Here is a 26,067-nt window from a genome sequence, read left to right on the forward strand (position 1 = left end):
GAAACGAGAGGGACGTGGGCTCTCTGGGCTGCCTTTCTAGAGCGCAGAACACCAGCGTGTGCCCTCTGACCCAGGAACCAACTTCTAGAACTTTCTCTCACGAACATCATTGGGAAACGGCAGAAAAACGTTTGCCCAGGAACGTGTGTGAGAGCAGATGGATGGATACGGACGGACGGATGGAAACGATCACTGCGCTGTGGCCGTGTCAAGTGGCGCTGGACACGCACCGCCCACCGTGAAGATGTGTCCGTAACGCTCCCATTCGGGGCCACTGCTCCCGCATGTGTGTGCACGGGCGTTACCAGGACACACATCAAAGTGCAGACGTCACTGCCCTGCGTGATGGGGTTGGGAAGGACTTAGATTTCACACCTGCTTAGCTACAGTTTTAAATTTTGTCTTTAATAAGTATGGATTTGAAGTAAAATTTTTACACGTGAAAAAATTTTGGAAAGAAACTATTTCAAAAGAAGAAAATACATTTCAAGTGGTTTAACTATCGCTTCTGACTACTCCGAGCTTCATAATCTGTTGGCTTAGAAACCATTATAATCTTATTTTTGTGACGTGACAGCAGGTATGTTATTGACATCTTTGTCCCTACACAGAAACCAAATGATGACAGATCACAATTAAAGACAAAGTGGAAAATCTATCTAATGGAAACAGTCATCCGAGACTGTTTCTCAGGGCGCAAGACAGCGCCGTTTCCTCCCCGGGTGACAGCAGATGCAGAACTTGCGGGGCTCAGCCCGTGTCACACTCGGCACGCTGCGTGGGGCCCCGACCAGTGAGACCGGGGTGGGCGCCTGCAGTGCTGGCGGGTCCACGTGGCAGGAGGCGGACTCCGTGCGCGGGCACTGCACCCGCCGTGGGCGCCCTCCCGCCTCCCGGCCGCAGCGACGCCAGCCCGGCCTGCACTTGGAGGAGAGGAAGACACTTCGCACGGTCCCCTGCGGACGTGAGAAACAGCCTTTGCAGCCCAGCGGGTGCTCAGCGTCGGGCTCGGCGGGAAGGCCTGCTATGACGCGGGCAGCCCCACAAGCGCCACTTTCCTCCGGGTGCCCGGGGGGCTGCCCACCACACACAGTCAGAGAGGAAGAGGGCGTCGCCTCCGGGGGCAGCGTCCCCTGGGTCCGTGCTGGCGCCCGGGAGAGCGGGGCTTGTTTTCCTTCCCGTACTACATTCTTCTACAATGAGCGGGCGTTATTTTTATGATCAAGAAATAAAGCCGCCTGAAACAAAAAGGTTTGACCCAACGTTCATTTCCCTGGGAGGCTTCAGGCGGCAGGGCCCACAAGGAGGTGGGCTGGCGGGGGGTGTGTGGGGGCCACCCTGTGGCTGGGGACAGCAGGTCGGGGGGCACGGGCTCCAACGGCTGAGGGTGTTGAGATGGTTCTGGAAGCCTCGTCTCCTGGCTTTCTACTCTCTGACCTGCACTAAACAGACTGGAAAGTGAGGAAACGCCAAGGCCACGACTCCCACGTGCCCGTGACCAGTTTCCCACGCTGGGCCCTCCCTTCACAGCCTGAGCACTGCAGGGACTCAGGGTGAAACTGCCGGTCCCCGCATTCTGGCCTCCTTGTGCCCCCTTGGCCACTTTCAGGTCGCTGCAAGCTCCCCGGTCCTCTGGCTTTGGTTCTTCAGGGGCTGCGCAGCGAGGCGGGCAGACAGAGGGGTCACCAAGGTCCACCGGGTGCCCTCCTGTGTTACACACAAGGGCCCCGCGGGTCACCATCCCATTTCACAGGAGACGGTGAGGCACAAGGACACTAATGATGCTCAAGGTCACGGGCTGGACACCAGCTGCAGGGAGACGAGACTTGAACCTGCCCGTCCGGCTCTAAAGCCTGCGTTTCTTCCAGGCGGGACGCGGCACAGGGTGTGTCCCTACAAAAAACTTCCAAGTTGCATGTGTGGGGGGGGGGCAATCTGTGTGCCTGCTGCCTCGCATCCCAGAAAAGCTGCCTTGAATGTGTGCGCAGCACTTTTCCCCGTAAACTTGGCGAGAAAGAAGCGATTACACGCAAAAAGGAAATGTCATGAATCTAAGACTCTTCATTTTCCTTATAAAAATTAAGATGCATATAAAGAGAGGAACCAACTAAAGGTCTTTGAAAATATGTATTTTAAGGCCGCGATCCGAACCCTCTCTCTGAGCCTTGGTCCTTGGGCAGGGACTGCCGTGCCCGCATCTGTCACAGCTGTGACCGCATTCAGGTTAGATGCAGTGGCCTAGTGGCCTGCAGATGCTGGGGTGGCGCGTGAGCTTTCTTTCCCGCAGTTCTGGAGCGTGACATCCCAGACGGCACTCACAAGTGTGCTCCAGCTCCTCGTCCCCTCCCATCTGTCCTTTCAGCACAAAGCTCCCTCTGTGACTATCCATGCGATGGTTTGTGGTCTGGGCAGAAAACCGGCCCACGTGGGCGATGCAGTGACATCACTGGGGCACAGGGGCTTCGTCCTGCCTCTGGTCCGGGAAGGGAAAGAACCTGAGAGCAACCCTGTCCCCCACTGCGCCGGTGGGACCTTGTCCACTAGGTGACCAGGACATCTCGGGGAGCCTTCAGACCCAGGGAAAAGGACGCCAGTCTCCCCAGCCAGGTGATACACTGAAAACCCACTCACGATACAAGAAACGGCCATTTAACAGCCAGGGGGCCCTGTGCCTGCCACGCCTCACTTGCAGAATCACATGGGACAGTGTGGGTACCGGCACTCCCTAAAAGCCAGTTTAAGGTCACAGAGCACTGAAGTACAGAACTAACGGTTTTCATGGAAGAGAGTCCCCAGGCAGCCCTGTGCACCCACCAGGCCCCCGACGGGGCGAAGCGCGGCCACCTCGGGCTGTGGTTCCCCGAGCCGCAGGCTGCCGAACCTCGCAGGACACTGGAGACTGCAGTTGTTAGAACTTCTCAGCCCAGAGGCGTGGGAAGCAGGCTCGCGGTTCGCAGGCCCTCGGCAAGTGGCGGGGGCCCCTGGCGTGGTCGCGGAGGAGGGCGGCTCCCTGGACAGGAGAGCCGCGGGCGCCCACATCCGTCGCAGGAGGGCCACGTTCGCCATCGCACGGAGGTTCAGAGCCAGACCTGGAGCGTCCCTTTCCCACCTCGCGTCTTCTAATGGTTCTCCGTGTGGTTAAAGTGCCCCTGGAATGACAGAAGAGCACACGTGGGAACTCACGTTCATCGACCGAGCCCGTCAGCCGGGGCTGCGCGCTCCCCGGCACCCAGCACTGCGTTCCAAGTGCCGGGGTCTGCCCCTGTGAGCAAGGGGGCCTTCCGGGGGCAGGCGCGTGCTCACACGCAGGCGGGCGCACTGCGGGCCGCTGCGGCCGGGCCGCGGCCACCGCCACAAGGCGAGGGTCGCCACAGGACCCAGGCCCGGATCCGACGGTTCCCTGGAGCACACGGAAGGCGCCCGCACTACACGCGGTCTGCGCAGTAACAGCACGCGCTGATGCCCACCGCCCCCGCCTGCCTGGGAAGCCAAGCGAGAGAACCTCGCGATGTCACTGGCGCGCCCTCTGAGTCCTGGGCGCCCCTCCCTCGGCAGACACACGTTCCGTCACCCCGGACGGGACGTGTACCTTTCTCAGGGCTGTTCTAGTATGTCTAAGTGTTCCCCATGTTTACAATTGTACCTCAATGCCGTCCCCACCCACAGCAGCATCAGTGAGTTTTGTTAACCTGACGCTTTAATTTGCATGCCCTTAATTTCCAGTGAGGTTAAACATCCACTTATCCTTGCTGCCTCATTGGGCCTCCTCTTCTCCTGCCAATTCATACACTCTGCCCCTTCATTTATCTGCCACTTCCTATTTTGTGCGTTGCAGATATTTTCCCTGCTTTAGGATATATTCTTAAATAGTGACGAGGGAATTTTGACATGCAACATGTCTTCATGTGGTTAAGTCAAATACGTTAAATTAAACCCTGCATGTTTATTGCATTTTATAAATCCACCTGACTTCATAAATACATTCTCCCATGTTTTCTAATAAACATTTAGAAGTATTTTTGCTTGTTCTGGTTTTGCGCATGTAGGCTCTTTAGTTTCCCCACTCCCAGCATTCTGCGGGAGGCAGAAGTCTGATCTTATTTTCCTCACAGTAGAGACAGCCAAGGGTCCCAGCACAATGCATAGCACAGCGTGTCGCTCCCACCCAACTCGGAATCACCTTCTCCGCGATGTATGAAGCTATCCCATGTTCACGTTTAAGGCCCCTGACTTCATTCACTGGCCCATGTGTCTGTCCTGGGCCAATAACACATCATCTTAATGACCACAGCTTCGTCCTGTATCTTGACATCTGATAGGGCACCTCCCTCACCTTGTTCTTCTGCTTCAAACCTATTTGGCTTCCTTCCGTTCTAGGGGTTTCTCGGCCACTGTCTTTTCAAATCTCTTCACTTTCTCTTCCTCTCCCATTTTAAACTCCTTCCTTCTAGATGCCCTAAGAGACCTTCTCACGCTTCCCCTACAACTCCGCATCACGCTCATCCGTGCCATCTTTATTTCCCTCGATGTGTTCTGGAAATTTCCCCAGATCTATCTTCTAATTCACAAAATCTTTCTTCAACTCTGTCTAACCCGACTTGGTTTTTCTTTTAACTTTAGTGACCATATCACTCACTTGTAGACGTTCTTTTCTGAACCTTCCAATTCCTCTTCCTTCACACTGTCCTCTTCTTTCCTTAGGGCTCTCTCTTCCTCAGCCACTTCTAAAAATAAAATCTTTACCTTGGCAAACTTCATTTTTATTATTTCAGATTCTCCTGTTTGTGACAGTTCCTGAGCCCTGCCCCCAACGATGGCGAATCTATGCGGTTTTCTCCTGCGATCTCATCCTTGGTTCAGCTGTTTTCTCCTCGAAGTCTGTAGGCTCTGGGTGGTAGAAGGCCACAGGGCAGTTCTGCATTTATCACTATGGGAGACCTTAAGGGCGCCAACATTTGTATCTTTCACTATGTTAATGCTTTGGCTTGGGTCCTTGTACTGCTGAGACAAAATAAAACTAGAGCCACCCCCAGCAGGGCCCGGTGTTTTAATTCCTAATCCCCTTCTGCGGTACAGGCAGATCTTCGAAGCTCTGGAGTTGACGCAGGGTCCAAACCCTATAGCTCCCACACTCCCACCGGCCAAAGCCGCATCTACCTCTGGAAACCAGAGTTCTAGCCCCGGCCCCCGGGCCCCATCCCAGGCCCAAGCCACCAGAGGCCAAGGCGTGAGGACAGCCACAGGGACGTGTGTGCATCTGCTGTCCCGCTTCTGTCTTCTGCCTCTCTTACATGATTAACTATGTATTTAGCGCTTTCGTCTGCAGCAGGAGGGGACACACTTGCGTTAGCTTCGTCTCACGTGCAAGTCTAAAGTGCATTTTTCTTAAAGTGCCAACGTTGCTTTTGTTCCGTTTCCCCGGCTCCTCAAAGATGAACATATTTTATTCCCAGAGAGAGAGGTCTGGGTTCTGTTCGCCTCGTCTGCAGCCTGCCTTCCTTCAGAGCCTAAAAATGGTCTAAATCACCGTTTTAACAACACCCCGTTCCTGGTATCCGCATTCCACAGAAACATTTCCTATCAGAAGCCCAAGCGAAGGTGGCCCGGACGTCTGCTCGGACGTGTCTGTTTGGGGACGCGCGCTTGGCTGCAGGGACAGCTGAGCTTCCTCCCGACCAGTGTGCTCGCGTGGTCGGAACAGCTGCGCCCTGTGTCTGAGCCCTGAAGCTCCCAGCGTGCCCGAGGCCAGTCCACAGAGACCCTGCTGCGCTTCTGGGGGAGGCGAGGCGGGCGCCGCCCGGGGCGGGCGTGGGGCTGTTGACGGCTTCGTGCGGCCTCCCCGAGGGCCTGGTGCACGGCAGGCCCCACGCTGACCTGCGGCCTCACTGCCCTCACCTCTCACCCCATGGGCTGGACCAGTGGCCGCTAGGGTCCCCGGCACCCTGCGGGGAAGTGCACGGCGCCCGGTGTCCTTCTCACAGGCGACCGGTGAACCCCTGCGGCCTCCTGACTGCGCTTTCTGCTCTCAGGACGGAAGGGCAAGGGGCTGCCGCGAGCTGGCTGTTGTTGGAATGGGACCTGCAGGCGCAGCAGTGCACGGCGCTCCCCCGTCTGTGTCGGCCGCCCCCTCCCCTGCCGGCCTCTGTCCCGGCCTGAGCCCTGGGCCCGGCCCTGCTCCTGCGCCACGGCAGGCTTTCCAGAGGCTCCCGGGGGCCGAGCCGTCAGCAGCGAGACAGACAGGCCAGCACATGAAACAAGTATCGTGGGGTCCCCCGTGTAGAGATAAAGGACAAGAAAACACATGTCCCCTTGGAGTCAGGGCCGTGGCCCTGCCTGCGCCCCTCCTGCTGCCTCTGCAGGGCACAGGCGACGGAGCCACCCCCCCCCCTGCTTCTCCTTCTGCGCCACCCGCCCGACCAGTCAGACCGCGGTGCCAGCGTGGACAAGTGAACGACACACCTGCTTCCTAGGACCCCTCCCTGGTAGCCGCCCTGGGCTCGGAGGAACAGGCTGGGACCCACGACGGACTGGTCAGGAAGTGGGGGTGGGCGTATGCGTCCACAACACCAAAATCACGGCTTCCAGACTGGCTTTCAGCTTGGGCACCAGATAAAAGCAAGCTAAGGAACCCCCGTGACGGGCAGTATCAAAGGGTCCGGCTGTGTTTTTCCATTTGACCCTCCCCTCCCCCTCCCCCGCGTGACTGACAGGGGGCTGGCGGGCCCAACACCCCCAATCCCCAGCGCTGGACCGAGACCTGAGCGCTGGGATGGCACAAAGACCCAGGGGCCTGGCTTTAAAACCGCAACCCTTTCTTTTCCCAGAGGAATGTGTCCACTCACCAGGGTCCTATCAGAGCACAGAATCCCCATCTAGGTGTTGACAACCCAGGGGTGTCATGTGGGAATCAAGGTCACAAGGGCTAGAGAAAAGCCACACAGGGCAGGGTGAGCAGGAGACCCAACAACCCCTGAGGTAGGACACCCACCCTCGGGCTGGGACCACAGGAGATGCCTCTGCAGGAGCTGGGACCCTGGAGGGAGGCGCTGAGGGGCCGCCCTTAAGCAAGGGGAGGGAGAAGTGCTCCGTCTATAAGCACCCCCCCAACCACGCTCAGGTCCAGCGCCAGGAACCAGAGCAAGGGAGTCGGAAACGCAGCACCCCCACGCAGAGCAGGGGAGACCCAGCTGGGAGACGGAGCTGAGAGGACGCAGGCCACTGCCTGTCACGCTGGCCCAGGGCCATCTGAGGGCGGCCGCTTCCCTGAAGGACTCCTGTGCGGGGGCTGGAGTGTCAGGGACCAGAACCCCCTCGGAAAACGTGGTGCTGAGAACATGGCACCTTCCCGTCAACTCACCTCCCAAGTCTGCTGTCCCCATGGTCTCTCTCACAACACCACCCCTCGTAAGGTATCTTTTTGGATTATTTTGGAGAGCTCCGGCAGCCTCGCTAGGTTGCCTGTAACGAGTCTGAATTTACAAAGAATGGCGTGATTTCCACGTCACGCCTAGGACCCTGTGGGCAGAGCCGGCCCGAGAAAACATGCCTGCTCCCAGGGGCTGGCACGGCTCTGGGGCCCCCGTGGAAGAAGAGGGAGCCTTCCAGCGACGGTGGCCATCAGCACTGCTCCTGCACTTGCCGCCTGGGACGGTGCACAGCAGAGAGGGCAGCCTGGCCCTGGTGTCGCGCGGACACCCCAAATGACAGAACACCATGTCCCGCTGCATGAGCAGAGGACGGTTTTGTCCCAACTGTCAGTAACACGAGCAGTGACTCAGGGGGCTGAGACATGTTTCCAGATAATAACACGCGCTGTAGTTGAAGCTGAGCAGCGACCAGCAACTACTAGAACAGTGACCGTGACAGCAATGAGCTGGCATGGACCAAACAGAGAAGATCTATGGAAAATCCTTGCATTTGTGAGAAGTCAAGACCCTGCCTTCGTGAGAAATGACTCACATTGGAAGTGAGGACAAGCGTAGGAGCAGGAGGAGGACAGGAACTCGGGCACCACGCTGAGAGAGCCAGGCAGAGAACTCAGAGCAGAGCCGATCAGATCCGCTGATATTCCCCCGGGTGAGAAACACACCAGGGAATTAGGATGTGAAAGGGTTTTTGGGAAAGGCACCAAATAAGCTTAGGATCACATGCCAGATTCCCGCTCGGAGTCCCACACCAGCCACCCCCGGGTTGGCCCTGGGGATGCGGCCAGGGCGGAGGCACCTGGGCACGGAGCGGCGTGCTAATGAAGCCGTCCGACGCGTGGGCCCACTGCCCCCGGTGATCCCTGTTAAGTACCGCTCCCTGGGATCCTGCATCGCTAAAAATACTATTTGCTTTTTATTTAGCACTGAACTTTCAGTGTTCTGCAATACAAAAATAGTGTCTTATTATTTTAAAAGCTTAGGAGGGAAACTAGCCATATTATTAGAAAAAGAAGATATATGCAGCTATAGTCTGTTCAAATATCAAGAGGTGTGACTTTTCCAATTCACATTTCAATCTTTATTTACATTAGACTTTTAGAACTAGTGGGTGTAAATATTAAGTCTCCCAAGCCTGGGTGAAATTTTATTGAAAATAACTACAAATAAAGAGGAACTGATTTTTTAAAGTCAGTGTCTGAAATTTAGATGAAAAAGAATGTCAAGCATTAACAAAAAATGATATATTTACATATCAATATAGGTCTTCTGCTCACAGACTCATTGCCTACGGAACGTAACAGAGGAACGCCTGGGGAATCGCAAAGGAGGGAAAACCCTCATCAAACAGGTGCCGCGGCTCAGACAGACGGCATCAGCCGGAACGACCCCATCAGCTGCTGGACCGCATTCTTCCCTCGCAGCCACGCGAGCCATGACCAGCCTCCGAGAGCACTGGGGCCCACGCTTCCTTCCCAGCGGCGGTGCCCACGGACAGGGGTGGGGGGTGGGGGGTTGCGTCCCTCTGCAGTGGACGAGGGGACGGAAGGTCGGCAGCAGTGACGTGATGGCCCACAGTGGGTCACGTTTCTCCATGTAAACGTTACTGCTTTGCCTGGCCGCGTCCGGCGGGCAGTCCCGTGAGTCAGCCTGAGCACGGCATGTGCGGGGGATGCTCCCTGGCCTCCCCACCATGCAGAACGACATGGCCTGTGGACACTTTCCCACAGACGGAGCCCGAGAGGAAGAGGAGCACGCCTCCAGGGACTGGGTCCCACAGGAGGCCTTGTTTTCGTACCTCTCTAATGGCTTTGCATGATCAGGGGTTCACGAGTGTGACAGGTGACACAGTTTCAGTTCTTGGTTTGAAACGAAATCATTGCCTATCATCGTAAAACACAGTGGCTCGCAATGTGTCAGCTGAAGATCTAACTTGTTGACTCAGTCTTTTGCTTATCAAAAACAGAACAATACGTTTCTCCAAAAACCTTTAGGGGCAAGAGCAGAAACACAGAGACATGCATGCGCACACACACACACACACACACACACACACACACTCCTGGTTTCTGTGTGGACATTAGACGCAATTCTATTTTATTGCAATATTAAGATTCCAAACTTTAAATTGAAAAACCCCAAGAATTACACAGGTTATTAAAGATATATTAACTTGTTCTTAGAATAAGCTCAAAACCAGTAACAAAGGCATTATTATGCTAATGTACACACCTGCTCCGCCTGACATAGGAGGCTGAGCACCTGGCTGGGGCGCTGCCAGGCCCGTCACCCTGAATTCCTGCCATCCGGGCCGCCCCCTCCTGGAGCCTGGGCTTTGTGGGAGTTTACGGAAGCACGAGAGCAAAGCTCCAACGGAGACAAGGAAAGACAAACTGACTGCTGTTTGGATACTTAAATGAGGGCAGGCCTCTTCTCCCAAATGTCCCAGAAGACCTCTGCGTTCATCCTATCTGGTGGCCCGTTCCCTTCCCTGGATCCTGCTTTTAGAAAGAATTTAAACGTATTTGCAATGTCTATCTGCAACTAGGAGCTGGAAACGACCCGGTCTGCACCGCAGTAGGACGCCGAGAAAAGCTTCAGTGAACCTGCCCCGTGTTATTTACACCCTCGTTCCTCAGAAACGTAACTGCCGTCTTCATTAACTCTGCTTCCTGGAGCTAATATTTAAGAACAAGCCTCTCCTTTATGGGACACAAGAAGGGTAAGGCACTTACGGACTCCCCTGCAGTACATCTCGGGCAGGGCTGGGCTGAGCTCCTTCCACCGCTCGGCGGGACCTGGGTAACAAATCACAGCCGCAGGTGCGTCAGAACAACGGTCACCGACACTTTTTGTTAAAACATTTACGGGGGTTACCTACCCCTGGCCTGGGCGCGGGCAGGGCCTCCGGCTCCTCCTCGCGGCCCCAGGGGGCGCCGGCCGGCCCCTGTGGGCAGCCCCGCGGCGGCGCAGCTGCTTCCCAGCCCCTGCAGGCCCGCTTCTGGAACAAACGAAGTTTCACGTGAGACGGACGGCCTTGCGAAGCTCACAGCGCGCTCGCCGAGCCGGCCCTCTGCACACCGCAGCTGCAGACGCGGGCCCCCGCGGGGCCGGGCATGTTTATAGGACACTGAGGAGGAGACTGGAAACTTTAGCTTCAGGAATAACTGCCATCAATTACATTTAACCTCGTTATTTCCCCAACTGTCTGATACTTACTGAGCTTTACTGATTTCAGAGTCATTTTTAACAATTTGGGCAGATCTCTTGTAATAAACTATTTTGACTGGTTTACTGAAATTGAAAATGTACAAAACACACATTTTGCTCAAGACACGAGTTCGTGCGTCCACGCGTCCACCGGCCCCGAGTGGCAGGCGGCCCCAGTGCGGCGGGAAGGCCGGCCCCGAGTCAGCCTTTCTGTCCCGGACGCGGCGGACCCAGCAGCTCTGTCCCGGCAGCCTTCGGGCCGCGCGCCGGGGGTTCCTGCTCCCCGCGGAGCCGGAGACAGGCCTCTGGAGCAGCCTGGACAGCCGAGGGGCAGAGTTCCGCGGCCACACTGTCCTCCCGGGCGGAGGTGGGCGTCGGGTCCCAGCTGTGTCCCTGGCGCCCCGCCCGTGGCACCGGTGGCTCCGCCTTCCTCGGTCACTTGCAAACCGTGGTTGTGATCTGTGCCCGATTATTTATTGTCTGCACTGTTATTTAATATTTTCTAAACGGAGGCCTTTACGTGGAAGGAATCTGTCCGACACGGACCCGGCCCCGGCTTTAGCCGCTGGCCCCCGTCCTCTCACAGGCCTCAGAACAGGCCCTTGGGGTGAGAACGGGGCGGTGAGCTCTGAGCCCCTCGAGCCACTAGAATAATTTCCCGGCGTAAGTGCCTGACCTCCAGGTGGCAGGAGACAGGGCAGCTACCCAGTCACCTACATCATTTGGATTATCGGTGTGAGATGCTGGTTAGCTGCAGCCCAGCGACTAGAACCGGTTTGCTGAGTGAGCTTTTCGGTTGACTTTCGGTTTAATTCCACCACAGAACAGGAAGCTTGCGTGGGCTGATGTGGACGTCCATCAGTCCTGACTGCAGAACCGTTACTGCGGCAGAGGACGCTTACCAGGGCCCTGCAGACTGCCGTTTAGAAACAGCATGGTGTCCACCAGGCAGAGTCCCCTCCCCCTGGACGACACTGTCCTTTGGGAAATGACCTTGCACTTGGGAGGCCTCCTTTGCAGCACAGTGAAAACTGGCACAAGGTCAACTACAGGGAGGGTCGGAAGTGAGGGCTCCGGCTGCCAGCTCCCTGTCCCCAGGCCAGAGAGGACTCTGACCGGAGGGCTCCAGCTGTGACCACATCTTAAGGCTCCTCAGCTGCCTGTGCACATCCACACTCTTGACCCGAGACCCTGGCAGAGAAGGCAGCCTGGGAGGGGACAGCAGGGCGAGCCCGCGGTGCGGGGCAGGAGCGCGCTGACGAGAAGACAGCAGGCGAGCAGAGAAAAACCACTTTTATTTCTAATGAAAGTAGAACGACCCAAGCGCACACACTGGACTTTGTGGGGAGCAGTTTTAGGCCTGCACGGTTTACCAAGTACACTCTGGCCCTAAGTTATAGTCCTGATTAAAGTTAAGGACCCTAAGAAAAGCGGGTACACAAACTCACAACAGGTGGGACCCAATAAACATCCCTTCCCTTCATAAAAAAACTACGGTCTAGGGTTTTCCATGGTTTTTTTGATCCTTACCTGAGGATATTGATTTTAAAGAGAGAAAGTGAGAGGTGGAGAGACAGACAGACAGACAGAAACATGGACTGGCTGCCACCCATACGAGCAGGGATCAGACGTGCAACCGCGATACGTGCCCGGACCGGGAATCAAACTTCCGGCGCAAAGGACAACGTCCCGTCCCACTGAGCCACCCCGCCAGGGCCCACGTCCTTCTATTTCATTTCTAAAGGGCGGTGACAAGGTACGGAGCCGCAGGGCGACACAGGAAACCGCCTGCCGACCCCAGGGATGGAACGCTGGGCAGAGGGGTCCGCCCAAGGCCCGCGCTCTTCACGGAGCTCTGCTGGGAGGACAGCCTCGGGGAGACGGCTGCGCGCACGTTGCTTTCCAGGTGCTCCGAGCAGTGTCCGCACGACACGTGTGACGAGGCAGGTGTGGTGGGCGCGGGAGCCACATCACGGGGTCACCCTGACCGCCACTCCCGTCCCGGATCGGGGCCCCGGCAGTGCCCGGCACGTGAGAGCGGGTGCTCAGCGCCAGCCCGCCCGAGGGGAGCGGCGGTCACGGCGGTACTGAAGCTGGTCCGCCACCGTGACAGGCCCGGCTCCCGGGGCCGCAGGGCCGCCAGCAGAGGCAGGAGAGGAGCCGCACGACCCGAGGCCCTGAATTCCGCAGGGGTGCGCGTGACACACACACAGGGAGCGCGAGGGGACAGCACGCCGGGCACCCGCGCCTGGGACACCTCCCTGAACTCGGCCTCGATCGCCGGGGCCAAGGCCGGGGCACACGCGGGGCGGCGGGGACGCCAGCTCTGGTCTCGGGACGGGAAGGTCACTCGGGGGGCCTCCCGGGCCTCTCCTGTCCTCGTTCTCCTTTTTCAGTGTTTGCTGGTTTTGGGGGCAGAGGTGCAACGGCGCGCGCACCCCGGCCGGGGACCAGACCCGCAGCCCGGGCCCGCGCGCTGACCGCGCCCTGGCCGCGTGACCCGGCGGGGGGCGGGGGCGGAAACGCGCGGCGCCAACGTCGGAAACCCTCCGCCGGCCGTGATTCGGGCGGGACCCCGTGCTCCCGGCGGCTGCAGGGCCAGCGGAGGCGGGCGGAACGGTCGGCCCTGGGCGAGGAGCCGTCCGCAGACGGAGGCGGATCCCAACGGCGCCGCGCCGCGGCTCTGCCTGCCCCTCCGTCCCCGGAAGGCGACGCGCTTCCCCCGTCCCACACCGCCGCGCTCCCCGCCTCGCGCCGGCCTGACGGCCCAGCCCCGCCGTCGCCGCTCAGCCCACGCGGGGCAGGCGTCCGCCCGACCAGCGCGCCCCCCACACCCACGCAGGGAGCCCCGCGCGCAGATCCCCGAAGGCCCCCGGCCGCCCAGGGGTGTGGCGACGCCCGGCCCCGCCCCTCCGCGCAGGCGCGCCCGGAAGGAGGCCCCGCCCCCAACAGGTGCGCGCGGGCAGCTGCGACCGGAACTCCAGGCAGGGCCGCCGGGAGACGCGAAGCCCGCTGTGGGCCTGCCCGAGCACGCCGCCTTCCCGGTCCTAACGCCCAGGCCCCGGGGGGCTCACCGCGTCCCCCGGAACCTGCAGCTCCTCCGGCCTACGCCGACGCCACCGGCCCGGCGCCAGGGTGTCCATGCGACCCACAAGCCCGAGTCCAAGGGGCTGTCTTCCCCACCCAAGGCCGGGCGCCCCGCTCTCGCTGCCGCGTCCACGCCCCCTGCCCCCACGTGTCTCAGGGGAGCCAATGAAAGACGAGGGCGGGGCTCCGTAAGAACGTGCGAGTCCTAGCGGGCGAGCGCCGCACGCAGGACAAGCGGAGCCCGGTCCTCTGGACGTAGAGGTCCTCTGTCCCAGGTCATTATTAAGAGGGCTGGCCTGTCACTTCTCCGGTCACTGAACCGGCCGTGAGGCGCCGAACAACCTACACTCTAAAGGTTCCGCGACGCTTCCAGGGCAGACCTCGGATCTGGTGGAGAAGGGCCCCCTTTCTCATCCTTGCAATTGGCTGTCTTCCTCGCTGGTCGGCTGATAGACGGCTCAGCCAGCCAATCAGCATGAGCGGCGCTGCGGCGTCTCTGGGAGTTGTAGTCCCTGTGAGGCGGCCTCACTTCCGGGCGGGAATGGGCCCTGAAGGTTTCGCGGTGGCTCCGCGGTCTCTAGCAGGGTTTGGCGTGGTACACAGTGACTTCCGGTCCGGAAGCCCCCGGGACGCCCCCCTTCTCTTTAGTTCGAGGGCTTCGCTGCTGGGGCCTGCGGGTTGTGCAGAAAGGGAAACGGGCCAGCCCCGGACCCTCGGGGGTGCACTTCCGGGTGTGAGCGCGTTAAGGTCGGCTGAGGCCCGGGGCGCAGGAGGAAATATTGGGCCCCTTAAAAAATAGGGAAAATAAAAATACATGTTAACCATATTTTTAAATAAAAAATATGTGCTATTAATGTTTTATTTCCAATAAAATTTGAATGTATGTATAATACAGTTAATAATAGCATAATAACCACGAAGTCCTATGCCGTTTCATTTTTCTAGCCACTAATGTAAAGAAAAGTAGGACATTTGATAGTCCGGATGATTAGAGTACCAGAGAAGGGGTTTTTCGTTACAGTGCAATGAATTAATGATTAAAATTCAAAAATTATCCATAAACTACGAAAATCCAGGCGCTGATGTAACAACAGGAATTAAGTTTATCTTACTATAATTTCAACTTACCTGAATATTTTTACGCAGAGAAAACTTTTTAAAACTAAAAGAAACACGTCGTAGCCGCAGCCCTGCGTGTCTGCGGATGTCGCGCGTGTCTGCGGGTGTCGCGCGTGTCTGCGGGTGCGCGCGGAAGTCCGCCCCGCGGGAGAACCACGTGCGGCCGAAGCGGCGGAGGCGGCGCTGTTGCTCCCACGGGCGGTGGCGCGGCCCTGCAGAGCGCGCAGCGTGGTCCCGCAGTGATGGGACGAAGCGAACACGAACGTGCGGTCAGGCTTACCCGGCGGCCGCGCACTTGCACGTGATGGAAGCTGCACGTATGAAACCAAACTCGGCGTCATCAGAAAAAAGGGTGCAGTTGGGGCTTTGCGGGGCCCTTCCCAGTCGGGGCCCAGGGCGCGCCCCTCGTTAAATCCGCCTCCGGGTGCGCAGCTGAGTGAGGCCGGCAAACCGCGCGCGTGGCAGCACCACGGCCTTCCGCACACACCCCCTGCACTGCGGGGTGTCAGCGGGGACGGCATTGGGGACGCTTGCTCGGGCTCCGCGGGGTGCGCGCAAGCCTGCACGCGGGGGGGTCGCGGTTCGGTTCCCGGTCAGGGCGCACGCCTGGGTTGCAGCCCAGGTCCCCGGCTGGGGGGTGGGAGAGGCAGCCAGTCGGTGTTTCTCTCGCTCTCTTCCTCCCGGCCCCTCCCTCCCCAAAGGAAAAACAAGTTAAGGCAAACTTCGCTGTGGGACCCTGGGGACAGGCAGGTATGAGGTTTGCCCCGGGGAGAATGCGCTCCAGTCTGACTTCGAGGACACGTGGGCATTTATAGCCTGTGGACCTAGTGCGTTTACTTAGATTCTTAATTTCTTAAAATTTTCAAATTTTAAAAACAATACCAAACACCTACGATAGTTCCCGTGCTCGTTATTTTCACGTTAAGTGCGTTGACCGTTAAAGAAAACAGGGACCTTCGTGATGTGAGATTCTGCGTGTGATGCCAAAAACACAGTCAACAACGGAGAAAAACAGCCAGATTGGACTATGTAAACATGGAAAACTTCTGTGTATCAAAACTGATACGCAAATGGCCAATAAGCACATGAGAAGATGCCCAACACCACTGACCATTAGGGAAATGCGAATCAAAACCACAGGGAGATACATGCCGAGGGCTGTAACAATAATGACGATTGTTCCTGCTGTCGTCCAGGACGGGGAGGGACTGGGGCCCTGGTACGTGGTGAGAGAATGTGAGCGGGAGCAGCCCCCACTGACGGCTGGGCGGCAGGTGCTCAGAACCGCCTCGTGACTGCGGGAAGCCCCGTGCGGGGCGGGGCGGGGCGCACAGGGGTACGCGGGTAGATGCGCACCGCGCAGTGTCACCCAGCCTTAGAGCGGACGGAGATGCGGGCACCTGCCCCAGAACGCTGAGCGGAGGGCACTGGTCACAGAAGGACAAATGCAACGTAATGGCACCGTTTGACGTGCTAGGTAGGCAGACTCGTGGGAGAGGGGCACGGGGAGTTACTGCTCAGCGGGAACAGCGGGTCGGTTTAGGAGACGAAGAGTTGGGGACACGGGTGGGGATAACGGCCGCACGGATTAACGCCACCGAGCTGTGCGCTGAAAACAGAGTGGCCCATGTGACGCTGTGTCTGCTCTACCACAGTAAACACGTGGCTATTAAGGGCTGTTCACGCGGGTACCAGCCACTGCCCGCCGGCACGCCACCCTCAGGGACCTAGGAGACGGTGGCCTGAGCACCAGTCCCCTGCGCCTTTCCGGCTGCTGGCCAGCGGGTTTCACCTCGGAGCCCCAGCCCCTGGCGGATGAAGCGGGACGCGGACGATGAGCCTACACCGCACAGGGAGCCGGTCCAGGCAGCGGTCAGCGTGCCGCCCGGGACGCAGCGCCCGCGACGCAGCGCCCGCTCAGAGCGGCTGGCATGAGGACCTGCAATCCCTCTCCGCCCCGGCCAGCCTTCAGGAGGGGTCAGGAGAGGCGGCACTTGCCCTTCACTGAGGACCTGTGCTGGGCCCGTGGGGACCTCTGAGCCTCAGCGCCCTCCTCTGTAAATAGGAACGCCACAGCCGCTCCCGTGGACGCCCGCCTTCCAGCCACGCCAGAGCGTCAGGGAGTCGCTGCGGATCACCTGTGACAACTGGGTCAGCTTCTAGGGAGCAGACCCTCTCTGTGTGTGCGTGTGTGCGCGGGACTGTGTGTGTGCGCGCGACTGTGTGTGTGCGCGCGCGCGCGCGTGGGGGGGCAGGGATGGCATCGGTAACAGTTCCGACTCAATTGTTGCAAAGCCATTCTATTCCATTGACGTATCAAAAATTACTGTCTTATCTCGATTGGCGTGGCTCATAGTAGTTGATTCGTAAATACTCCTTCCTTCCCTTCCTCCCTTCCTTCTTGCCCTCTTACTAAAAAAGAAATTCCAGTACTTCTTGGGCACTAATATAAGGTTATTTTTTTTCTTTCCTTAAAATTTGCAGGTTCTTTAGTTATTACAATAACAGTTATCTTCGCCTGGAAATACTCCCCCCTAATCCGGGACAGCTGTCTCCTTGTTTTTAGGATGTTGAGGGAACATCCCTTCCCCAGGGAGGTGGAGTTCCCCCCCCCCACCCCCCCCAACTGGAGCAGCAGCCGCTGGCTCCTGGAGGCCTCATTGCAGTCCTCCAGCACACACATCCCAGGTGGCAGCTCTCTTTCAACTAACTGGTGTTCTGTGTCCCCCTCTAGAATTCCTGCCCCCCCCCCCCCCACCGGCAGCCAGTACTCAGGATGTAACTGTCCATCTGGCTTCAGAGCCTCTGCTAGTCAGCGTGGTGTCTTTGATGTCATTTGATCCCCACGGCAGCCCTGCAGGACCACCTTCAGTTGGGCAGAGAGACAGGCGCAGAGACGCTGCCTGCTGCGCCCGGGGCGCACGAGGGCAAGTGCGGGCCTGCCTTCAGACGCAGCGCTGTGTATCCACCCTCCGGCCGCCTGGCCGTCTGCGAGCCCTGGGCGAAGCCCCCTCGCTGAGCTGCAGGCCTTCACGAGAACGGGAGTTTCATCAAACACACGGGTGCTCCAGCCCGGCCATTGCCCGAGGGCCTTTTCCTTCTCCAGGGCAGGTTTCCGGCGCCTGCAGGGCCCAGGCGCCTTCCCCAAGGTGAGCCCTTGCTGGGCACAGCTCTATGCTGAACGCCCACCTCTGCATTGGAAGTGACGTGCACAGGACCACAGTCCTTCTTCTCCTGTGAGTCCGTGTCCCCAGTGTCCAGCACAGGCCCAGAGGGGGACCTCGGGACAAGGCTGGGGGATGATGAGTTCGCATTCAGCAGTGGGGCCTCTGCTCCAACCCAGGACCAGGGACACCTTCCAGAGGGGTGCCCTGCCCTCGGCTCCTCTGGGCTGCCGGCAGCTAAACACGTTAGCGTCGCCCACCTCTTGTCTCCGCGTAATTACCCTCTACTGCTTTGAAGTTCAGATCACATGTTACTGGGGAATGGCAGGTCCAGGCTGGCTCCAGGCCTGCGCTTGGCCCCTGCCTCCACCTTGATCGTCAGCTCCGCAGCGCACAGGTAACCTGTATGGCCCCCTCTGTGGACAGGTGGTCTGTCCCAGGAGGGAGGATTCGGGTCTGGAGGATGCCCCTGTTTCTGGAAGGTCAGCACGTGTGTGTTTGCTGAGGGTCATAGTTTTGTTCTAGTCCTTTAGCTCAGGGTGTTCGTTCTCTTCATGGTGAGACCCAGGATAAGATTCTCCTAGCTGCACTGCTTATAAAGGTCTGAACAGACGCACTTCATTAAGGCAAAACATAAAATAGGAGCCCACCGCTTTTCAACTTTCTAAATACATCTCCGCTGAGGCCTCTGTGAGCTAAGCCAGCGCCCCGAATCGTTTCCTGACGTTGTAAATGTGCCCTTCGGAGTGACCGGAAACAGGTTAGTATTTATGACTGAAAGATCCAGGGACCAGTGCGCAGGAGAACTTTGCTCACGCGTGGGCAGTGTGTGTGCCCTGCCCCGCCCCACAGAGACTCTGTGAACTCTCGCGACCCACAGAGCAAGGATTTTATAGCCTGTCACTTCGCATTCTCTTCACAGGTGCTACAGACAAATAAAAACACAAGGAAGCCACAAATGTGCCTTCAAAAATCAACAGCTTCAGGTCTGACCGGAAAGTGTTCATCGTGCCCCGTTGGAACTTGTCCCTGCTTCTGATCTCTTGGTGACATTCGCTAAAGGTCACACAAAGTGTGCTTTCTGTGCTGGGCTCGGTTTCCAAAAGAGATGAAATTTTAGCATGTTTTATATCTCACCCTAAAATTTTTTTATTTGCCAGCGTATGAAGTCACACTGCCTATGTCTGCTAATCCACATTGGCATGTAGTTTCCTATAAATTATAGGGTGTTCTGCCTCTCAGCTCGCACGCCACAGTACAGAGAAACCCCCAGCACGTGGAAATATGACGGGTGTCACACTGGTGTGTGGCTTGGCAATAATAGGGGTTATAAATGGGTCGCTAGGTGTAGAAAACGGGGAGACTTGTTGGGAAGAAGCAAACAGCGCCTGCTTTATGCGCAGCCGAAGACGGCGCCATGGGAGATATATCACTGTTTGCCCAGTTTTTATTTCTAAGGGGGTTTTATTAACCCCTTTTTATCAATCAAAATGAAGTGACTATCAGTGAATGCGGTATTTCCTGACTATCTGACAGTATAAAACAGACGCAGAGGCACACAAAGTCACATACCCAGTCTCCTGGTGAACGAGATGCAGACAACCCCCACCCCCCGAGGAGATGTCTCAACAGGGGCGATGACGTTTATGGGTGCTTCTTAAAAGGGGATGTTTCATTTAAGGACAGAGAAGGGTCTTGGCTCAATCCTGCCGTGGTGGTTACCAGGTATTCCAGAACAGTGTCCTTTAACAGTCAGGTCCCGTCCTCAGAGGACATATGTACGGCCCATACAGTCACGGCTAATAAGAACTCGGTGCTGGGCAGCGAATAATATAATCGCCCGATTCCAGGAGAGAGCCAGTGGCCTGGAACCCCCAACAAGGGCCTTCTGAAGCGCGCGCCAGCCACCTCTAGCGGGAACAGTGATGGCAAATGCATGAGAACAAGAACATGAACTCCTTCCCGTGGCTGAGAACATTGCTCCTGGTCCGCCCCAGTCTGGGAAGAGGGCCTGCGAGCTTGGGGCCATTGGAATACGACCCAGCAGTTAGGGAGACGGGGCCAGGTGGGGCTTCCCGGGGAGGGGCTGAGGATATCAGGGCACCCACCGCTCTGCCTGGCCCCACCAGCCCTCAGGGCAGCTGCGGGGGGCTGCTGACGCCCTGTCCCGCCTGCAGACTGGCCAGACGTGGCTTAGCCCCCCTGTCCCCCCAGATCTGTGCACCCAGGGCCACCTATTTTAGCGTCCCGCACTTCTGTCTCCCTTTCCATAGGCAGGAGACTTCCCCCTCGATGTCCTGTTATTCATGTCCAGTTCAGATACGACCTGAAAAAAGAACGCATGTCCCATTGGAAAGTCCAAGGTAATGTTGGCATCGGGATTCCCGAATGAAATAATTCTTCCAACTAATGCATCTGTGATTCACGGGGATGAGTAACAGATACCAACTTGAACTTAGGCTAACAGTGGAGTCCCCGCGAGTGTCTGCGTTACCTGCTGGGTGGAAGCAGCCACGGAGGGTTTGGCACGAGCCACTTCACTGCGAGGACACGCAGGACGGCCCACCTGTTGTCCATCCACCCGACAGGCGCCAGGGCCTCTGCGCCACCCAGAAACCACTGTTCCGCATTTCTCCTTTCTTTTTTGTTGGGTGCCCGAGGAAGTTTGAAGGCAGCACCAGCCTACAGACAACTTACCCTGCCATCCCAGCCCGGGGTGGGTGGCCCCGCTGGAGACCCTCTGAATTGGGAATCCTTTCGGGGTTTGGAGCACTCCCCACACCGTTCAGGATTATTTGATTGTCCCCCATTTCTGCAGGCCCCTGAGCCTCATCGGGAGCAGCTGCTGACCCCTGGGCACAGGGACCCCCACCAGCTGACTGGGCAGGTGCCGCCGGCACCCACACCCGGGTGATTAAAGGAAAGTCCTCGGTGCTGCTTTGTCCTGCGCCTGCGGAAGGTCGCTGCTCTATCTCAGAGGCCGGCGAGAGCCGGGAGGAGGGCCTGCAGGTGAGCCCGTTTGAGGCACTGGGGCCTGGCGGGGGCATCTCAGCTGGTTTGCCCGCTGGGTTGGGAGGGCGTCTGCCAGCAGGGAGAGGACCAGTGACCGAGCCTGTCCTTGACGCAGCGTGCACCCTAGGGCGCAGCGGTGCGTTGCCGACCTGTGTCTTCCGGGGACGCGCACGCGTGTGCATCCTGCTGTCCCTGGCCCGCGTGCCCTGAATCCCCTCCGCAGGGTGGAAGGCCCAGTTCTGCTCCCGACGCCGGCCCCGTGAGGTGACGTCTCTGCGTGTAAAAGCGGCCCGTGAGAGCCGCCATGCTCAGCGGGACGGGGCCCTGCGCTCAGTGCGGCAGCATGCCGGGGGCGGCGGGCACATCTGGGAGGTTCCTTGTTGAGGGGTGGGCTCTGGGAGCCGCGGCCTCAGGGAACTCCGCTGGTTACAATCTGTCAGCTGCCTGAAGTCCCTTCTGACCCCACCGCGTTCTTGTCTGTGGCGGCGCGGCAAGCTCATCCGGGCCCTTCATTTCTCAACTTGAAACAAGAGTTACGAAAAAAAGAGCAGAAAGTGAACTCCGAGTGGACCTGGAAGATAAACGCCCAGACACGCACGGGCGCGCACACCACAGCCTTTCCAGGTGAAACGACGAATGGACTCCACACCACGCAGCTGCATGGAAACATACACGGCACGTCCCTGGGCCTGCGTCCGGGATGACCGTGCGGGGAACTGGCCCTTGGGGTCCACGAGGATGCGCCTGGAAAAGTGTGCACAGGTGACAAGGCACACAGTCCCTCCTGCTCGTCCCTGCCCCTTTCTGTGCCAGCAGGGTCCCCGGCCCCGGCCCAGGGGGCGAGAGGGGCGGAGGAGGCAAGCAGTGCTGGCGGTGGCGGGGAAGGCCTCGCCTGCTTCCGGGTGCGTCGCAGAGCGTCCGTGGGTCCAGCGCCCGTGGGTGGCGATTCTGAGTTGCGGCCTCTCCAGGTGGAATTAATAAAGGACGCAATGAACAAAGGACGCTGCCTGCGGCCTGCAGAGGTGGCTGATGCCACCTGCAGCCTGGAAGCGCGCTTTGCAGCCGCCCCTGCCCGCCGGGCTGGCCCCAGGGCGGGGAGCCAGGGCTGAGGCAGGGACGGGCAGCGGGCATTGGCTCTGCGACAAGTCCGTTCCTGAGGCACAGCGAACAGTTAAAGGGACGTTTAACAGTTATTTTGACTAAAGAGGTCTTAGAGGTGGCAGCCGTCGGATTAAGATCTGGTCACTGCATTTCTTACGCACACGTTTCTCCTGGGACGTGCTCACACCGCCCCCCCCACCCGTGTAGACAACCCCAAAACATCCAACCCAACCCTAGATTAGGGCGGAGGGCACCTGCTTATCCAGTGGTTTTATCTTCCCCCAGGAGACCGGATTCCTGCGAAACCGTCAGTAACACACCTCTGGAAAGAAATGAAATGTGTTTTTATAGGCGGAGCCGGATGAAGCCTGTCTGGAAATCGGTTTTACAAATCACCTCGCACATAAATTGTCCGTTCCTGCTTCCAGATCTTTCTTCGTGTTTGTGGAGCTGTCAGAGGTCCCTAATAAACATGAGTTTTATTTCGTTTACCGGGTATGTAATTCTTCTTTTCTTTGAAAATAATTATTTTTCAAGCAAGTACAGCAAAAATACAACCAATAAAAATCTAGCTATGACAGCATAAACAAGCTTTATCGCCGGCATATACATAGTCTTTCCAATAAAAGCAGTTCCTGGTGGGGAAGACAGCCCAGAAAATTGGCCGACTTGTGTCAAGATCAAGTTCCTGGCTCCTGAGGGGTGACAGAGGAAGCCTCCCAGCCTTTCCCACCCCCCTAACCCGGCCTCGTCCTCGGGCGTCAGGCGGACAGGTGCAGCGCCCGGGGGCCTGGCTGGCCCTTGGGCCAAGGAGAAGAAGAACCAGGCGCTTGGCTGGACCCAGTGGCCAGTTTGCCTCAGCCCAGCTTGTGACATGGCCTTCCCAAGGTCCATGCTCGCAGCCGCCCAAGCTGATGGACAGTGGGGTGAACTGCCCTGGGGGGCTCCTGAGGGTGGGGCTCAGACTGTCTCGCTCTTGGTTCCTGCATTCCTACGTCCAGGCAGGTGCCCCCCACCCCGCCCCAGTGAGGGAGGTCTCAGGGTTGGTGGCAGGGCCAGGGCAAGGGGATGGGCTTTGGAGTCTAGTCCAGCGATTACACTCCAGGCTTTAATCAACCTGCTGGGGGTCCCAGGGAGGTGACTTTGTTCTGATCCTTCCCCTCCAGGCACCCAGGAATGGCCCCTGCGCCGCTGGCTGCCACCCGGGGCCCCACCCGCCTTTGCCGGTAGGTAGCATGGGGTAGGAGTGGCGAGCTCCCGGTGCCCCAGCCGGGCACAGGGCACAGACGCCTCCCAGGGGGCTGTGAGCGGCTCCCGGCAGCGGTGTGGGTGCTCACTTACGCTCTTTATAGTAGCCCCAGAGATGTTGTCGCAGCTTGGGAACAGAAATTAAAATGTGTGTCCTTCAGGTGCAAAGCTACTGTACTGAACAGTTTTGCCGTTTCTCTGCAGGGGGTTCATTGGTCTTCTAATGGTGACGCTCCTGAGGAAATTAAGTCCCTCCAGTCGGGGTTATTCTCAGCTGGCCTTCAGGGTGGAGTCACTGCAGCTTCAGAGTCCGTGTTAAAAGAGAGGGGACATTGGCCACTTCACCTGTTAAGTGCCAGGCTTTGCCCATTAAACATGCTGTCGGAGCCCTCGGCTCCTGGGGGTGGGGGGCTTACAAAGACCCCACCTGCTGGGCACTCAATGCCAAGTCCTCCATCCCGCTGCCTGTCACCCTCTGCCCTCCGGGAGCTCAACGCTCACTGTGCCCGGGCAGAGCGACGCTTGGCGGGCACAGGAGGGAACGCGTCCTCATCAGAGGGCATGGCTCCAGCATCTCCTTGCCTGCGTAGGAGCGGCGTCAGGTGGCATTGCCAGGAAGAGTAATTCGCCGTGCGCACCCCCCTCCTAAGACGGGGTCAGTTCACAGGCAGAGGCGGCCCCCTCTGCTGCCCTGCGCCCTCCCAGAGGCCAGGACTGCAGCCCCAGGACCCAGACGGAGCACTGCAGTGCTCGTGCTGCCCCGCTGCCCCCAGCGCCACACAGCACCCTGGGGAGCCTCCCGGGCTGTGCTGCTCTCGGGGGAAGCTGCTCCTGGAGGGAAAGGACGCGGCCCAGTGACGCTACCACGCAGAATGGCCGTGTCTGCGATGAACCCACGTGGGAGACAAGGCCCAGCGCAGCCCCAGTGCCTGCTGTGCTGTGTTTTTGGGCTTTTGAGCAGCGACAGGGCCGTAAGGGGAAGCCGGGTCCGGCGTGTTCTCCGACAGGCGAAGGCAGTGCAGTGTAATGACGGGGTTTCCTTCTGGGCCCAGAAGAGGCCAGGCACGGAGCACCGGGCTCGCGTACAAAGCTGCGGGGTGGGGGCCTGAGAAGGGAAGGAAGGCTCGGGGTAGGTCCTGGCGCTGGCCCTTCCCCTCTGCGGGCCTGGGCAGTTCCCTCGGCCACAAGGCCGGGGTCCGCAGTGGTGGAAGCAGTGACAGTGAATACAGACAGACGTGCGCGCACGCCAGGCCTGCGAAGGCTGAACTGCGCTGCTCACCTGTAGGCGCCCCTGTAACTCAGACGCGACAGCCCCCCAGAGGGAGCCGGCCAGAGTGCAGCGCTCTTCGCTGCCTCAGTCAGAGCATTTCACAGCTCAGAGGTCATCTGCTGATGTCAGGCTTGTTGGCACCAACAGCCCCGAGTGCCAAAGGCGGGGCTGGAAATCTCTGGGGCTTCCCCAGCCCTGGGGAGGGGGAAGCCTGTCCTGAGCTGCGGTGGGCTGCTCCCAGCAAATTCCACGGAAAGGAAAGAGCAGGACTGGAAAGCAGCCACATTAGAGAGGTGATCGCTGCTTTTTTTTTTTTTTTTAAGAGTCCTGTAGCACATTACAGTGCTATACAATTTCACTAGTTTAAAAATGACAAAGCCAGTCCCTGCTCTTTGAAAAAAAATGCAAATGACAGTAAGATGTGTGTGACCTAGAAAGTGAAGGTCCTCCCTTTAAAACTCCCTTCTTTCCACAATCTGGGGGTTAGCTCTCCTGACACTTCAGGGCACATCCTTGTCAAGACCTTTTTAAATGCTACGTCCAGCTATGTATACTTACGTGTTTTATTTGCATGTTTTTTCTGTTGCAAAATGGTTGTTGGCGTACAGTCCTGTTTTGCAACTCGGTGCTTCCCCCCTCCTGTTGCATGTTTTCCACAGTCGTCTCTAGGTTTTAGTTACATTTTTTAAGGTGCCCTTTTTATTTTAAAGTAACTGTGAAGTCGCCTGCGGGCGTTAAGAAGGGACGCAGAGGGAGCCTGAGGCCACCTCCAGAGACAAGGCCTTGCAAACCTAGTGCAGTTCCTCAACCAGGATGCCCACGCGGGCATCGCCCCCATCTTTTCCAGACCCCCTCGTTTCCCCGGTACTCGGGGGACGCGTGGGTCTCCTTTGTTCCATGTAATTTTATCACGTGTTTCGGTTTGTGTATCTACCACCACAGCCGGGATACAAAACAGTTTCCCGTCGCTCTCCTCTTGCATCTTAAACGCTGTACTTTTACCGTTTTCAGGAACATCTCGGGGAGGCACACAGGTTGCGGCCCCTGAGGCCACTGCCGGTCACGGTGGCGCCGCAGACAAGATAAAATACGAAGCGAGCTGCGAATGCGTCCCCTACGGACTTTAACATTTTCCAGTAACCTCATTAAGAAGGTGAAGCGACGTGAATTTAATAATAATTTCACAAAACCCCAAGTACTCTCATTTCTACATGCAATCGATATGGACGTTGTTAATGGGCTCTAGCCCACTCTGCGCACGAAGCGCCGACACCCCGCGAGCCCGCGCCCCCACCAGGCGCACGTGGTGAGCGCGCACCGGGACCGGCGCCGCTCCTGCCCCGGAGAACCAGGCTGCGGGCCGCACGCCCCTGGGAGACGCGGCGAGGTGTGCCCGCGGGGGAGCGCGCCGGCGCCCTGGTTCGAGGGAGAG

General features: G+C 58.2%; 1 protein-coding gene across 1 annotated transcript; it reads right to left on the reverse strand.

Annotated features, from left to right (window-relative positions):
- Positions 1-3,010: 3,010 nt before the first annotated feature.
- On the reverse strand, positions 3,011-14,128 carry CUNH10orf143 (chromosome unknown C10orf143 homolog). The gene is made up of 4 exons (XM_090278786.1): positions 13,709-14,128; positions 10,306-10,425; positions 10,160-10,222; positions 3,011-3,149 (listed from the first exon to the last, which is right to left on the reverse strand). The coding sequence occupies exons 1-4, from the start codon at positions 13,775-13,777 to the stop codon at positions 3,120-3,122; spliced, it is 282 nt and encodes a 93-aa protein (XP_090134912.1). The 5' UTR covers positions 13,778-14,128; the 3' UTR covers positions 3,011-3,119.
- Positions 14,129-26,067: the final 11,939 nt, after the last annotated feature.

Source organism: Furipterus horrens, unplaced genomic scaffold (genome assembly GCF_987537825.1).
Source record: "Furipterus horrens unplaced genomic scaffold, mFurHor1.1.pri manual_scaffold_5, whole genome shotgun sequence".
NCBI lineage: Eukaryota > Metazoa > Chordata > Mammalia > Chiroptera > Furipteridae > Furipterus > Furipterus horrens.

Coding starts and splice junctions, on each gene's coding strand:
- CUNH10orf143 (XM_090278786.1), bottom strand. CDS start 13,777: ATGGACACCCTGGCGCCGGGCCGGTGGCGTCGGCGTAGGCCGGAGGAG. Junction 10,223..10,305: donor TGCCCGCGCCCAGGCCAGGG/GTAGGTAACCCC, acceptor TTTGTTACCCAG/GTCCCGCCGAGCGGTGGAAG. Junction 3,150..10,159: donor GATGTACTGCAGGGGAGTCC/GTAAGTGCCTTA, acceptor CTGTCATTCCAG/GGGCACTTTAACCACACGGA.